This window comes from Amblyraja radiata, chromosome 13, assembly GCF_010909765.2.
Source record: "Amblyraja radiata isolate CabotCenter1 chromosome 13, sAmbRad1.1.pri, whole genome shotgun sequence".
NCBI classification, from domain to species: domain Eukaryota; kingdom Metazoa; phylum Chordata; class Chondrichthyes; order Rajiformes; family Rajidae; genus Amblyraja; species Amblyraja radiata.
Genome location: NC_045968.1, coordinates 35,925,555 through 35,942,875, shown reverse-complemented (window position 1 = coordinate 35,942,875; position 17,321 = coordinate 35,925,555). Strand labels below are relative to the sequence as shown.

The 17,321-nt window shown below is 41.9% G+C and overlaps 1 protein-coding gene across 5 annotated transcripts in view; it reads right to left on the bottom strand.

The window, feature by feature from the left end:
* ap2m1 (adaptor related protein complex 2 subunit mu 1) overlaps positions 1–17,321 on the bottom strand; it is a 57,399-nt gene that overhangs the window by 10,391 nt on the left and 29,687 nt on the right. The window contains exons 4-10 of one of the 5 annotated variants that reach the window (XM_033031764.1): positions 16,909–16,991; positions 13,858–13,863; positions 13,480–13,615; positions 8,127–8,268; positions 6,148–6,213; positions 4,467–4,586; positions 2,390–2,525 (exon numbers count right to left, since the gene is read on the bottom strand). In XM_033031764.1, the coding sequence (XP_032887655.1) occupies positions 2,390–2,525; positions 4,467–4,586; positions 6,148–6,213; positions 8,127–8,268; positions 13,480–13,615; positions 13,858–13,863; positions 16,909–16,991 (689 nt within the window). The remainder of the gene's footprint in view (positions 1–2,389; positions 2,526–4,466; positions 4,587–6,147; positions 6,214–8,126; positions 8,269–13,479; positions 13,616–13,857; positions 13,864–16,908; positions 16,992–17,321) is intronic. The other 4 variants (XM_033031766.1, XM_033031767.1, XM_033031765.1 and 1 more) reach the window with 4 other exon arrangements.

Below are 17,321 nucleotides of genomic sequence, written 5' to 3'. Positions count from 1 at the left end.
AGTTGCTTGATAATAGCTGGGAAGAATCTGGAGGTATGTGTTTTCACAGAGGGAGAAGAGAGAGTGACCAGGGTAAGATAGGTCCTTGGTTATGCTGGTGGCCTTGCTGAGAGAGCGTGAAGTGTGGATGGAATCAATGGAAGGGAGGTTGGTTTGCGTGATGGTCTGTGTTAACTTACAGAAGGGAATCAGATATTGGAAACTGCCTTCATCATTCATTCATTTAGTCCAGTGCAGACCAGAGCAGGCTGCAAACAAAAGCACAATTGCCTTCAAGGTCATTAGTCAATCATCGATCTGTGAACCCCAGCAATCATTCTTGAGTGTAAGCATTTCTTCCCATTTCATCACTCAAGAGTAAATCAAGGTCATCAAGGAAGGTCTTGAATTGCCCACAATTTCCCTGCTCAATAGGATAAGACACCCAGCTCTACGAGATGCTTTCATCCCTGCCATCTTTCAGCAAGTGTTTTTCTTTTTTTAACAGCTTGCTTGCCCTGCTTGAATTTCAATGGCATAGCAGTTTGGAAAGGTTTATATTTCAGTGTTTCCTCCATGCTGGATGCATCTTAAAACAGAGATCAGCAACTTGAGATGAAAAGTAATAGGTACTAGAATTCAACTATATGCAGCCCTCTCTCTGAACGCAGCCACATCCTCCAAGGTACAAAGAATGAACCTGATTATCTTAGTCTTCAGTATTTGGGGATTTATTAATAAGCTCTTTGAAAGACTGATATAGAACAATTATGTCACATTCAAACAGCTGTAAGCCTGTCTTTAGTACTGTTAGTGAGATTGGTGAGCTGTTATGACATCTATGTAGTAAGTTAATTGGCCTCTGTACATTTCCCCTAGTGTATAGTAAGTGGATATGAAAGTGGGATAATATAGAATGGTCAGTGTAGACTCAGTGGAACGAAGCATCGGTGTTTCTTGCAATCAATCCAAAAATCTTGCCAGTTTATGGGAAAAAAGACAACATTCTCCAGGGATGCTGACAAACCCGCTGAGTTACTCTAGCACTTTGTCCACCCATGGGAAGAATGTCAAATGAGCCAAATGCCGTTTTCATAGTCTTGTGAGCAGGGCTAACCACGCAACAGTGAGCAGTGTTCAGGCCAACTGTGCTGAGGTTTGAAAATCCATGCAACGTGTACACTCCCGGGAGTGCAGGCTCAATCTGGAAATCCAAGCCGCTGCCAAGAAGCAGACCATGTGCAGATGCTTTTCTCAGCTGATGCAGATTTCCTGCTGACTGTCGGCACATGGAACCAATCATTTTTAAGGCGGCTCAAAAGAAATCCAAATATTAGGAGCCGCCAAGTGCATCAGGCCTGATGCTGTGCATTTGGGATTGAACAGCAGGGCTAGGATTACCCACTGAGGTCCCAGCTTACTTCTCAGAACTGACGGGACATGAGCACACTTGAAAGAGGATGTGCTTGCACAAGAGCTGTTGCCGAGCAGATTTAGGCTGGATATGGGCAGAGACCCTCTTGGTTGTGTGCTTTGGAACCAAGGATAAGGAAATCTCATTTTGTGCAAAATTACAAGGGGCCTCCACAACAACATTTTTTTTTCTTAGCAACAACTAAGATTTACGTAGATTTATGATAGGTATAACAATTAGGGGAGTAAATGGATTGTTTTCTTACCCCGAGTAAGGGTCTGGAATTTGGTGTCTCAGCAAAGTGCTCACTCGTATGAACACTTTGAACTTTGACCTACAAGGCTAATACCAAAAACTGGGAAATGGAAACAATCTGGTTACCTCCATTTATGGTCAGCCTGGACATGTGCAAGTTGGTTCCTGTGGTGGGTTTTCTTTAATCCTGTATCAACTGTTTGTTCAATGTAAGGGTGGCATAGGGGAGGAGTGGGCAACACAGTGGTGCAGCGGTAGAGTTGTTGCCTCATAGTATCAGAGAACTGGGTTCGATCCTGACCACGGGTGCTGACTGTACGGAGTTTTTACATTCTCCCCGTGACCGCGTGGGTTTCTCTGGGCGTTTCGGTTTCAGTTTTACAGGTTAATTGGCTTGTAAAAATTGTAAATTGTCCCTCATGTGTAGAATAATTTTAGTGTATGGGGTGATCGCTGGTCAGTGTGGACTCGGTGGGCCGAAGGGCCTGCTTCTACGCTGTCTCTCAAAAGTACACACAATTAAACCCAAGGGCACCAGTCATCCTCTGCATGAAAGAGATTTGACCTGCATAGCTCCTTTAAACTTTGCCACTTTGACCATAAGACTATGCCCGCCAGCCTTTGACATTCCCGCCCAGGGGAAAAAGGCTAGCAGAGGTTGTTCAAAGGGCAAACCATAATTGCCAAAATCTTACAAGGCAGGTCTGAAAGGAAGCAAGCAGATGTTTGGAAATATTTTACCTCGATCTTCTGAGCCAGCAGTGATGGTTTGAAGTTTGATTTAATCACAACTTTCACCTCGAGTTTAGTGCGACCCACTTCTCTAACCAATGGGATCACTCGGAACGGCAGGATGATATCTTTAGTGGTTCGATACCTGAGAAAAATTATTAAATCAGTTATAAACAGTTGAAAATAAACAGATTCAATAGTACTCTTGACCAGCCTAAAGAGGATAGTAATTTAATCTAACGACACAAATCCTTTTGCTTCATTATGCAAATTTATAATTACAATCTGCATTTGAAGCAGAAACAATATTATATTAACAATACTTTTTACCACCAAAGCAATTAAAGGTTACAGTAACTACACAAGATCATATTTACTTTAAAGGCAGTGTAGCCACATTCCAAAACGCAAATTGGAGGAACAGCACCTCATATTTTGCTTGGGCCGCTTACAACCCAGTGGTATGAATATTGATTTCTCTAGCCAATTAACCCTTGCATCCCCTCTCTCTCCGGCCCTCCCCCACCCGAGTCCTCATATTAGTTTTACTGACCTCCTGTGGAGTTTCATTGTCTGTATAACTTGTTATCACCTAGCCCACAGCCAACAATGGACCATTGTGGGCCCCACCTTTCCTTGATCATTGTTACTTTGTGCATATCTTTCATTCATTTGTTCTATACCTCTCTATATCACCGTCTATATCTCTTGTTTCTCTTTCACCTGACTCTAAGTCTGAAGGAAGGTCTTGACCCGGAACACCACCTATTCCTTTTCTCCAGAGATGCTGTCTGACCTGCTGCGTTACTCCAGCTTTGTGTCTATCTCTGTGTACATTGATGGAATGCTTAGATGCGAGAAGGGTTATTCTACAAAGGTGAGTAAGAATAGCTTCTGGTCACTGGGGAAGGAGACCAAGTCATTGAATACATTTGGGGTAGATAAGTTTTTAAATATAAAAGGCATCACAGCGTATGGGGAAACTGCAGGGACAGAGGATCAGCTGCAACAACATTGATTGGTGAAGCAGGCTTGAAGGGAAAATCACCTACTTCTGCCCCTATTTTCTGTGTATCTGTGGTATCCAAGAGTATTTCCTGCATTTTTTACTCAAAGCCCAGTTGATACAGTGTCAGTTTCATGCACAGCAATAAATGTGGTACCTAATGGGTAGATTAACTCGGTCTGAAAAAGGGTCCCGACCTGAGCATCACTTATTCTTGTTCTCTAGGGATACTGCCTGACCTAGAGTTACTCCAGCACAGTGTGTCTTTTTTAGTAAACCGGTATCAAGAGTTCCTTGTCTCTAAATCTGCTGACCGGTACATAGAATGCCCAGTTACTTCAAAGTAATCTTCCCCTCACCCTGTGACATTATTTGATGTCTCGGATTCATTTAATCATTTGTTAATGCATTGGCATCCCACTTGCTTGTAAACAGAAGTTGCCAACTTTCATTTCAAATTTCAACCACAATGCATCGAGGTGAAAAGACTGCAGTAAGCTGAGGTACTTAAGCAAGTCCAACTGTAGCATCTTAAATACTTAACCATATTTCATGGAGGTCTTAAGAGAGAAGGATAGATTCAAAAACCTTGTCAATATTAGTTAGTTTAGTTTAGTTTAGAGATACAGCATGGAATGAGGCCCTGCAGCCCACCGAATTTGCGCCGCAAACTCCGTACACTAGTTCAATTCCACACACTTGGGACAATTTACAGAGGCCAATTAAACATGCCACCTGCACATTTTTGGGATGTGGGAGGAAACTGGAGCACCTGGAGAAAACCCACGCGGTCACAGCGAGAACGTATAAACTCCGTACGGTCTCCACCAGTGGTCGGAACGAACCGGGTCTCTGGCGCTGCGCCACTGTGCTAACCCGTTACTTTATAGTCATCCTAAAAATAATTACTTATTAGGATTTCAAATTGAATATTTTATATCATGTGAATGAAATTTTACATTGTACAAAGAGGAACTTCGAGAGTTAACTGTAAAAGGAAGGCCAAACCTATTTTGAAATCTGAAGCTAGCCCCCATGTTTTCACAGGCCCCTTTGTTCCACACACTGCTGAGTATTTACCTCATGAGTTCATATTCTCCATCTGGTGGAATGAAACTAATGCTCCTTTCAGATTCAAACTTGCTGAGCCGTACACACTGGTGGAATGTGCAGTCATCAATTGCTATGGATTGCTTACCACTGCAAAAAAAAAAAAAAGGTGGACCGAATTTACATTTAAATTTCATAAAATACAGTCCACGTTAATTACAGTGTTCATGTTTCCCCCTTCATATTACAATAATGACAAGCTGCCTGGATAAAAATACTGTCTGGACCACAGTGCAGACTATAAGGCCTCCCCCTCAGACAGGGAGAATGTCTGCTCAATCACACAGTGAACCAGTGCCATTAGAATAATTTCTTCAAGAAACAGAACAGGTAGTAGTAGAACAACTGAATTTCGAGGTATTTTTGAGGATAGAAATAACAAGGAGAAACACCGAGCAAAAGCATCTGTAATAAAAATCAATAATAATTTGGATTTGAAAAGCAAAAAAATCTAAAAGATTGGAATGCTGTAAATGCTCAGCAGGCCTAAATTGTAGGAATGTTACAAAATGTTGAGATGTTAAAAATCAAGCCCATCAGATAAAGCATAAAAAGAACTTTAATTTGATACCTAATTCGCTTTCATATCTTCAGTATTAAAAAGGTTATGGTCATTTTCATACTCAGATAAAAGCCCATAACTTTCTTAAAAATTAAGAGAACTGAATGAAATTTTCAGTTATTATAGATTGAAGCATTATGAAACAAATATGATACATCTTACATGGATGACCTGAAATTAAAGTATATAATTAGTTAATTACCTGATTAAGTGGCGAATTACAAAATTAACCGTTGTGACGGAAATAGTAATAATCAGTCAGGCACACACCTAGAGCTAAATATTTATGCCTTGAAAATTCAAAAATGTGATATTCTCAAGATCAGAACTTAATATTATTGTAACTTTAAAACAAATAGTAAATACCCCCAAAAAAAAATCATATTCATCAGTCATCAAATCTATTAAATCCATCTAAATTCAATTACTAGATTTAACATCTATCCCATTCTTAAGAAAAGGCTAAAAAAAAAAATGTTTAATAGCCAAAGTATCCAAATAACAAACTGATCCCATTCACACAAGAATTCACAATATAACATGATTTTTAAATCTCACTTTGTCATGAATTTCTATGCCAAATCGAAGGAATTGAATGTTTAATTCCCATAAATTTTGGTTTATAACACTGCAGCAGGCAAGGGCCGTTTTGCACAGACATGTGTTCAAAATCCACAAACATCCACTGTCAAGATAATCAAAATCATTATTTTTTGCACAATCATGTCATAAGAACATCTAAATGATCTATATTTTGTGTAATTGTCTATCCATGATCAATATTTTCATACTAAATATCTGACTAAAAACTATGTACTGTGGAAGTTTTTAGCCAGATATTTATATGAAAATATTGGTGACATGATTGTGCAAAAAATAATGAATGTGATTATCTTGAGAATGGATGTTTGTGGATTATGATACAGAGATCGGATTGTGGCCGCCGCTATGATTTTGCTCACACTCACAGCCGGCAGGCAAGACACGGCCGATATCGGGGCCTAAATAACATATTTTGCATCATCAGATTAAAATTAAATTACACCAAAAACTAGATAAGATGTTAAATAAACGTCCTACAGTGCATACCTTTTGTTTTGTCCTGAACTTGCGATCCGTGATTTTGAAGGCGTTGAGGTTGGTCCGATTTTCATCCAGCGATTCAATAGTTAAGCAATGTTTTTTTTAAAATCGCGAACGGGATGACAGAACAAAATTTCCTCATAAGCTTGTCTTACGAGGAAATCCCTCGACAACCAATAAAAACCTGCATTTTACCACCCCCTCCCCCCCACAGCCTTCTCGTCGCACACACAGGCAGTGAGCAGATCAAGAGCGCCACTGATGGCAGGAATTTGTAACAACGCTATAAATTGTATACCATTTCTTTTCCCCACAGATGCTGCCTAATCTCAAGAGTATTTTTAGCGTTTCTTGTAGATTTTCGATGTATTCATTTAAGCATTACTCAATTTATTTGATCCTCCAGTAGTTCAACAAATGGGAATCATTTTCAAATATCAGGATTGAAATCGAAAATCCTTGTTATTCCCAATCCTCTGCATTCAGCTCCTCTTCCACTCAATTCCTCTCCAGCCTCCAAGCTTACTACAACTCGGGCAATCTCCAACCACCTTCCTTCGAACACCACATGACCCCTCCTCCAAGAGAGAAGTTCCAACTTAATCATTCCTATCCAGTGATCCCAAAGTACATTTACAGCATTCCTAATTGCTGAATTGTTTTCCCAACAGAACCATCAGCCCGTTTGCTCTCCCTCAAAACCACTTTTCGAATCCTTTTGCCTACTAATTTATGAATGTAATTTTATAGGCAGTTTGGTCTCTACTACCTTGATCAATTGCCTCTCGATTATCCTGAGGCTTTTCCAATATCTTAATTTATCATCCTCCAGAGTGCAAAATGTATCTATGCTTCTCAGATTAATTCCTGCTCAATTATCACTTGCGTCTTTAATCTATTCACTTTGTTTCTCCATTCCAATGTACTTTTCATTTTCTTCACATTGGTCCTGTCCCCAACCGATCGCCTCAAATCAGTCTAAACATTGCATGCTTTCCTTCAGCCTGAGAGTATGACTGCCTCCTTTCTCCTAACTGCACCGCCCACAGAGCTTCAGTCAGACAAAAATTCATAGAACATAGAAAAGAAGAGCACATAGAGAAGTACAGCTTTCGGCCCACCATGCCTGTGCCGAAAAGGATGCCAAGATAAACTAATCACATCTGCCTCGAGCCATCAGTTAATGCGAGGTAAATTTGAACAAAACTCATGATTGTCCCAGAGCTTTATTGCTTGGTCGGTCAATGTGACTTTGGGAGTAGCTCAGGTGAAGGATATGCAGCCATATGGTCAGATACAAGCAGCAGAATAATTTCTTGCCACAGTAGGAAACCAGTGACTGCCATAACAAATTAGAAATGTTTCAATCTCTGACATGGAATATCTGATTTCTCCCTACTTTACACAAAACAGTTGCTTCATAGCCATTTGGTCAGGGTTTCTTTTATTTATATTACAAGAAACAGTATGTTTTTCATCCACAAAAACAATCAAAGGCATAAATAAACCCGTGTGAGGGGGAAAAGAGTGGAATGTAAAGGTTAATCATTGACCTGTGGGTTTTTGTTGTAATATGTTTTCAGGATGATTGGGATTAATCTAATTAAGGGACAATAAAAGTAATCTTTTGAAAGCCTCAAACCCTTAACAATCAGAACTGTTATGACTGCATGGCAACAAAATTTCATTGAAACAAAGAAATTCAATTCAATAAGTCATTAAGATCTAGCTGCCTAGGCCAGACCACCAAGTTTGATTGTTTGTAACCATATTATATATTTCTTATAACCTTACAATAGACTCTGAGCTGAATAGTCTCCCATGCTAGCCATATTCCCCCACTTATTTATCTATAACTTGTTCACTCATGTATCCATCAAGTCTCCCCCAATTTCCCTGCCATCTACCCCCACCATTATAATTTACAGGGGACAATTAACCTCCCAACGAAGCGTACTCTGGCAGAACTGATGCTACTCCCTCACCTTTTTGCGGCCTCATCAGAAGTTCCTTTTCCTTGCTTCTCGATAACAATCTTGTCGTTCATTCCAAACTTGCACTCTGGCATTCCACTCAAATAACTCTTCATTACCACCCTACCCGAGACATGCGCACTTAGAACCTGACCTGAAACAAAGGTAGAGGTTTAACATTAGCAAACAACACTCCCTTTATAATAAAAATTCACAAACCTTAGGGGAAGGATAGGTTTAAGTTTATTATTATCACGTACCAAAGTGCAGTGGCTTGCAAAAGTATTCATACCCCTTGAACTTTTCCACATCTTGTCATGTTACAACCACAAACGTAAATGTATTTTATTGGGATTTTATGTGATAGACCAACACAAAGTGGCGCATAATTGTGAAGTGGAAGGAAAATGATACATGGTTCTCAAATTTTTTTACAAATAAAAAACTGAAAAGTGTGGCGTGCAAAAGTATTCAGCCCCCTTTACTCTGATACCCTTAAATAAAATCCAGTGCAACCAATTGCCTTCAGAAGTCACCTAATTAGTAAATAGAGTCCACTTGTGTGTAATCTAATCTCAGTATAAATACAGCTGTTCTGTGAAGGCCTCAGAGGTTTGTTAGAGAACATTAGTGAACAAACAGCATCATGAAGCCCAAGGAACACACAGACAGGTCAGGGATAAAGTTGTGGAGATGTTTAAAGCAGGGTTAGGTTATAAAAAAATATCCCAAGCTTTGAACATCTCACGGAGCACTGTTCAATCCATCATCCGAAAATGGAAAGAGTATGGCACAACTGCAAACCTACCAAGACATGGCCGTCCACCTAAACTGACAGGCCGGGCAAGGAGAGCATTGATCAGAGAAGCAGCCCATGGTAACTCTGGAGGAGCTGCAGAGATCCACAGCTCAGGTGGGAGAATCTGTCCACAGGACAACTATTAGTCGTGCACTCCACAAATCGGGCCTTTATGGAAGAGTGGCAAGAAGAAAGCCATTGTTGAAAAAAAGCCATAAGAAGTCCCGTTTGCAGTTTGCCACGAGCCATGTGGGGGACACAGCAAACATGTGGAGGAAGGTGCTCTGGTCAGATGAGACCAAAATTGAAGTTTTTGGCCTAAATGCAAAACGCTATGTGTGGCGGAAAACTAACATTGCACATCACCCTGAACACATCATCCCCACTGTGAAACATGGTGATGGCAGCATCATGCTGTGGGGATGCTTTTCATCAGCATGGACAGGGAAGCTGGTCAGAGTTGATGGGAAGATGGATGGAACCAAATACAGGGCAATCTTGGAAGAAAACCTGTTAGAGTCTGCAAAAGACTTGAGACTGGGGCGGAGGTTCACCTTCCAGCAGGACAACGACCCTAAACAAACAGCCAGAGCTACAATGGAATGGTTTAGATCAAAGCATATTCATGTTAGAATGGCCCAGTCAAAGTCCAGACCTAAATCCAATTGAGAATCTCTGGCAAGACTTGAAAATTGCTGTTCACAGACGCTCTCCATCCAATCTGACTGAGCTTGAGCTATTTTGCAAAGAAGAATGGGCAAAAATTTCCGTCTCTAGATGTGCAAAGCTGGTAGAGACATACCCCAAAAGACTTGCAGCTGTAATTGCAGCGAAAGGTGGTTCTACAAAGTATTGACTTAGGGGGGCTGAATACTTTTGCACACCACACTTTTCAGTTTTTTTATTTGTAAAAAAATTTGAAAACCATGTATCATTTTCCTTCCACTTCACAATTATGCACCAATTTGTGTTGGTCTATCACATAAAATCCCAATAAAATACATTTACGTTTGTGGTTGTAACGTGACAAAATGGAAAAGTTCAAGGGGTTTGAAAACTTTTGCAAGCCACTGTATAGTGAAAAGCCTTGTTTTGCAAGCTGTCCAAATAGTACTCTACATACATACAATCAAGTCAAACTCGCATAAAAGAACAGGGGTGTTAAATAAGGTTCAGATCTCATTGGGGTGCAAAATACTTCACTCTAGATTTTGCCACAATAAAATAAATTCTGTAAATCCACAAGCATCATGGAAGGAAGAGAATTCAGACTCGGAACATCACCTGAAGGTAACCTACAATAGCTTGTCAGGTGCAGAGACACTGCTTCCCCATTTAGTACTACCTACAAGACAGCAACATGCTACAATATTCCTGGGCCTGCAATGTGAAAATTTACAGGTGTTTACTCTTCTTTACTTCAAAAAAGACATCTGCTCAGGTTTGTCAAGAATCCGGCATGAAACCCAGTGTTGAGATGAGGGGTTGGGGTTGCACCTTGGATAGCATGGTGTTGCAGAGCCTAGAGTGTTCAGACCTGTTCTTGTCATCTATTGTTGGATATAATGGAAGGTGCTGTCTCCCCTTCTCTTTATTGGCTTCACAGCTCTATCTAACGTGGAGATTTCTCCTCCAGCTCAAAGGTGGCTGGCTGTACCCACACACAAAATCCATCAAACCCAACAGGGGGATGTGGGTACTGTGACAACAGATGGAGCAGGTTCTGCCAGTCCCCAATAATGACCTGCACTCACCATCAAAGTGCAGCCTCTGAACCCTGCATCTCAGCACAGAAGCCTCCAACATACCCAGCAGCAGTCCTCATGAGAATGAGTTGAGAATGAATTGGTTGAGGTTGAATGTGGGGTTATTGAACGAGCATTTCTTAATCTCTAAGTACAGGCTATAATTTCTTAAACTCTTCACAGGATAATCTATTGATCACATGCTGTGTTGCACTGCCTACAAGTACAGCTTTCTTTATGGGCAGGACATCTCCTGTAATAATAATAATAATACATTTTATTTATGGGCGCCTTTCAAGAGTCTCAAGGACACCGTACAAAAATTTAGCAGGTAGAGGAAAAACATGTAAGGGGAATGAAATAAATAGTAGAGACATGACTAGTACACAAAGTAAAGACAGAATTCAATTCAAAACACAATATGAGGCAATTAATGCACAGATGAAAAGGGAGGGGGACGTGGGGCTAAGGATAGGCAGAGGTGAAGAGATGGGTCTTGAGGCGGGACTGGAAGATGGTGAGGGACACGGAATTGCGGATCAGTTGGGGGAGGGAGTTCCAGAGCCTGGGAGCTGCCCTGGAGAAAGCTCTGCCCCCAAAACTGCGGAGGTTGGACTTGTGGATGGAGAGGAGACCGGCTGATGTGGATCTGAGGGACCGTGAGGGTTGGTAGGGGGAGAGGAGGTCAGTGAGATATGGGGGGGCCAGATGGTGGAGGGCTTTGTAGGTGAGGATCAGGATTTTGTAGGTGATCCGGTGGGAGATGGGAAGCCGGTGAAGTTGTTTGAGGACTGGAGTGATGTGATGCCAGGATTTGGTGTGGGTGATGAGTCGGGCGGCTGCGTTCTGGACCAGTTGGAGTCGGTTGATGTAGGTGGAGCTGATGCCAAGGAGAAGTGAGTTGCAATAGTCCAGTCAGGAGGAGATGAAGGCATGGATGAGTCTTTCAGCAGCGGGAGGTGTGAGAGAGGGTCTGAGTTTGGCGATGTTGCGGAGATGAAAGAAGGATCATCAAAGACCCACACCATCCTGGCCACACACTCATCTCCCTGCTACCTTCAGGTAGAAGGTACAGGAGCCTGAAGACTGCAACAACCAGGTTCAGGATTAGCTACTTCCCCTCAGCCATCAGGCTATTAAACCTGGCTCGGACAAAACTCTGATTATTAACAACCACTTTCTGTTATTTGCACTTTACCAGTTTATTTATTCATGTGTGTATATATTTATATCATGGTATATGGACACATTTATCTGTTTTGTAGTAAATGCCTACTATTTTCTGTGTGCTTAAGCAAAGCAAGAATTTCATTGTCCTATATAGGGACACATGACAATAAACTCACTTGAGGTTTTAATGACATGGTTGATGTGAGGCTCAAGGGAGAGGGTGGAATCAAAGATTGAATTGAATTGAATTGAATTGAATTGAATTCCTTTGTCATTCAGACCTTACGGTCTGAACGAAATTCCGTGCCTGCAGTCATACATACAATCATACAATAATAAACAACACTAAACACAAATTAACATCCACCACAATGTATCCTCCAAGCACCTCCTCACTGTGGTGGAGGCAAAAATCTTAGGGCTGCAGTCTCTTCCCTCCTCTTCTCCCTCTGCGCTGAGGCGATTTCCCACCGGGCGATGGCACAAACAGTCCCGCGGCTCACCGAACCCCGCAAACGGGCCGGCTCAAACACCGCAGCCCGGGGTGGTCGAAGCTGCCGCCCTCCAGTCCAGATCACGCCAAGGTTGCGGGCCTGGGGAGATGGGGAGACAGTGGTGCCGTCGATGGTGAGAGTGGGGTTATTGATTTTGCTGAGTGTGGCTTTGGAGCCTATGAGGAGGAATTCTGTCTTATCGCTGTTGAGTTTGAGGAAGTAATGTTGCATCCAGGTTTTTATAGCTGACAAACAGGAGTTGATATGGGAGAGGGGGGGGGTTGTGGGGGGATTTGGTGCCGAGGTAGATCTGGGTGTCATCGGCATAACAGTGGAAGTCCAGGTTGAAGTGGCGGAGTATATGACCAAGGGGGAGGATGTAGATGATGAAGAGGAGGGGGCCGAGTACGGAGCCTTGGGGAACGCCTTGAGTGACTGTGGCTGTAGCAGAGGTGTGGTTGTGGAGAGAGATGAAGTGGGATCTGTTGGAAAGGTAGGAACGGAGCCAGCTGAGTGCAGAGCCTTCAATGCCGAGGTCTTTGAGTCTGGTGAGCAGGATGTTATGGTTCACTGTATCGAAGGCTGCGCTCAGGTCGAGGTGGATGAGGATGTTGAGGGAACCAGTGTCAGCAGAGGTGAGGAGGTCGTTGAGGACTTTGAGGAGAGCAGTTTCTGTGCTATGGAGGGGGCGAAAGCCAGATTGGAGGGGTTCGAATAGGTTATACGCAAGGAGGTGGGAATGAAGTTGCCACGCAACGATACGCTCCAGGGTTTTTTAAAGAAAGGCGAGGTTTGAGATTGGGCAGTAGTTAATGAGAGAGGAGGGATCAAGACCAGGTTTCTTTAAGATTGGTGTGACAGCAGCAGTTTTGAAAGTGGAGGGGACAATTCCTTGGGACAATGAGGAGTTGAAGAGATTAGTGAGGTAGGGGCAGAGAACGGGGAGGCAGGACTTCAGCAGGGGAGCGGGGAGAGGGTCGAGGGAGCAGGTAGTGGGTTTGGAAGAGCTGATGAGCTTGTCCACAATAATGAAGTAGAGACATGCATGTGAAATTAATCCCAGGACGGTGATTAGGAGCTGGAAAATGACAAAGAAAAAGGGAGCAAGCACTAAAAGCTAAACCTTCAATAGACAGCAGCACCTAGTTATTCCATACCTTGAGGTGACATTAATAGGTTGACACTCTCCAGAACATCCAGGAAAAGTTCATTTCGACGATACTTGATCCCTTCACGCCTCCATCCAATCTGCCCGGTTACCTGGCTTGTGATTTGTGACTGCTCTTCCTTGGTCTGCCATAAAAAACATATCCCCAAATTCCTGTTAAAATATTTGCAGTGGTGCTGGGTTACAAGTATAGTCCACTGTCACTATCTAGAGCAGTAAGACAACACATCCACATGTTAGACCATAGCAGATGTCAGCAATGCCTTCCCCTTACTTCAAGTGAAACTAGATTCAGGCACTTCTGTGAGCATAAGGAATTCCCTCCCCCACCACCATAAGCAACACAGATGCAGGCGGATTATCCTACCTGGTGCTATAAATCAGATCGCCAGTCAAAGGTGGAGAAAGAGAAAGCAGTACAGCAGGATTACAACCAGGAGCACCACACACACGGTTAAGAGGCAAGCAGTCAGTACACAGAAGAGTTGATAAAAAAGGAGAGAATAAGTTAGCAACAAAAGCAGATGCAACATTAAAAATTAACATGCACTGATTCAGCTGCCTATCATGCTCCTCCATGTTCTCAAAGCTATTTGTATTCAACTGACTGCTTTGCAATCCAGTAATCATCACCCTTTAGTCACACTGTCATTATAAACCAGGTTAATTATAACTATCCACTATTAAAGCATCAATAATCCAACTTCCATGAAGATCAAAGTACAATGTTATAAACATCCTCTAATTGGTACATTTGAAAAATACATTGTTGGTCTTGAGGGCTAACGGAACCAAGGGATATGGGGAGAAAGTAAGAACAGGGTACTGATAATGGATGATCAACCATGATCATATTGAATGGCAGTGCTGTGTCAAAGGGCTGAATGGCCTACTCCTGCACCTATTTTCTATGTTTCTATGGTGCTAGATAAGGTTAACTCTAACACTGTTTTATTGAATGCCTGTGGAAGACTGCTGACATTATTTTTAAACTCGGGCCCATGTTTAAATAGTGTTCCATTAGAACGAAACAGGATTTGATTAAATAACATTACCACTCATTCTTCCTCATTGTTCTTTTTCAGCAGCATAAACAGAAGGCTTCATTAACGACAATGATTCTGATACGTGTGGTGGTGGGTTCATGCGGGTAGTTTTACTGCATCTGACAACCCACTTGCCTGGACAATTAAGTAGCTTGCTTGTTTTTTTTTAAAATATCGCTATATGGAGAGAGAATGGAATAGGTCTAGTGTCACAATTAAAAAACTGTTTGCTTCTCTTGTTTATCTCTTCCTTGGTGAAAGGTGACCCTTTCTTTCATCACAAGATTTCCTTTCCTAGTATGATTACTCACTTCAAATTACAAATCCCCAGTGGGAGAATATAATCTTCATATTATGTGAATAAGAGACCTATCCTGAAGATCCAGTGACAACCTGCCCTGGCTGTGCTGAACATGATGGCAAGATCAACTCTTACCTGCCTGCAGATAATTCATATCCCTCCATCTCCTGCATATAGAAACATAGAAATTAGGTGCAGGAGTAGGCCATTCGGCCCTTCGAGCCTGCACCGCCATTCAATATGATCATGGCTGATCATCCAACTCAGTATCCCGTACCTGCCTTCTCTCCATATCTCTGATCCCTTTAGCCACAAGGGCCACATCTAACTCCCTCTTAAATATAGCCAATGAACTGGCCTCAACTACCCTCTGTGGCAGAGAGTTCCAGAGATTCACCACTCTCTGTGTGAAAAAAAATTTCTCATCTCGGTTTTAAAGGATTTCCCCCTTATCCTTAAGCTGTGACCCCTTGTCCTGGACCTCCCCAACATCGGGAACAATCTTCCTGCATCGAGCCTGTCCAATCCCTTAAGAATTTTGTAAGTTTCTATAAGATCCCCTCTCAATCTCCTAAATTCTAGAGAGTACAAACCAAGTCTATCTTATATGCTTATCCAAAAGCCTCTTAAACACCACTATTATATCTGCCTCAACCACCACCCCCCAGTGAAGCATTCCAGGCACCCAGTAACCCTATGTAAAATATAAACCTGCCCTGCATATTTCATTTAAACTCTGCCCCTCTCACCTTAAAGCAATGCCCTCTGGTATTTGATTTTTCCATTACATTTGATTGGAAGTGAGTGAAGCTCAGACCCACGACTGTGCAGGATGCAAACCAGTGACATCAAATCCTCAAAGCTCTTTGTTATATTTAGTGACTTCCTGCTGAGTCAGGGTATTCCTCTCTGCAGTGGCAGCAAACATAGGATACATTCCTAACCATACTTCACTGGGTCTCCACCCCAAATCTACCAACAACATATAATCCTATCTGCAACAGCCAGACTTTCCAAACAGGAAATGTTATTAGTTTGCTGGCACCAGCCCTACCTCAGGAAGATTATCACATTATTGAACTCCTGGGAGCAGAACTATGGAATATCTGGTTATCAGGCATGCCCCTGGAGAAAGTGCTTACATCTCAACGAACGAAAGTCAACACACTACTTGTTGTTGACAGGATCTATTTCCATTTCTCATTCAACATCCTTAATTGAAGAGTAAATTTAAAAAAATCACAGCAGTTTTTAAAAAGGAAGGGGCGATTTCCCAGTTAACTTGATTACTACGGGTGTCACGGGTTATGGAGGGAAGACAGAATGGGATTGAGAGGGAAAGATAGATCAGCCAGGATTGAATGGCAGAGTTGATGTGCTGAATGGCCTAATTCTGCTCCGACAGCTTATGACCTTTCCTCAACCGGTGTGCTCATCCACCAGGCAGCATATCAGCACAGTGGTCAAGCTCAGTAGAAGAGTTTGGGTTGGTGGATGGTGCAGCTGGCAGGATCATCCTGAAATCCTGCTGTGAAGACATCAACTCCCATTGCAACATGTGCGTGAAAATGTATGAAGACCACAATGCAAGAATAGGCGAGTGTCTCACACTCAGTTTATTGCTATAGCCCATATAGAAAGAATAGCAGCCCTTCAGAAGTGGAGAAAATTCAAAGATAAGAACATGTATAATAACAGTAGACCATGCGACCCCTTAGGACTAGCCCATTGAACAAGATTACAGCTGATTTGACATAAAATATTGTATTGCACTATCCCCAAAACTCTTTGATATCCAGAAATTAATTGATCCCTATTTCAAATGAACTATTACTGAGACTAGAACATTTCAAAGATCCACCAAAAGCAAGTCAAGAAATTTCTCCTAATTTCAGTCCTGAATAACCTACTCATTTTGGGTAGAGTTGAAGGAATATGTCTTAAAGTTGCCTTTTAATTATAGCTGTTAAATATGGCCATTATTTAATCTGTAGCAACTCATCATGACTAGCAAATGCATAAATAACTCTGCAGCAATGCTGCTTTCTTCAAACTACTTGATACTGCTTACCTGACTTTTGATTCCTTGTTGGGTAATGAACGTTTTCAATGCTCCGGTCTCAGAATTTTGTGGGTAACCAAAATCCAGGATTTCTGTGTGGAAAGACAACTTCTTTTAATCACAAGGCTCAAGGTAAAAGATTGATCCAAGGCAAGTTTATATTTCCTATTGGAAGTAAACAAAAAAATCATCAATTTGGAGGAACAAAAAAAAACCCAGTAGGTGCTGGTTTATACTGAAGATAGACACAGTGCTGGAGTAGCTGGTCAGGACCCGAAACGTCACCCATCATTTTTCTCTAAAGATTCTGCCTGACATGCTGAGTTAGTCTTGCACTTTAATTTATACATTTTCCCATTTTCCATCCAGGCTAAGAATTTACAATAGCTATTATTGGTCTCTAAAACCAAGGTTAGAGTGAA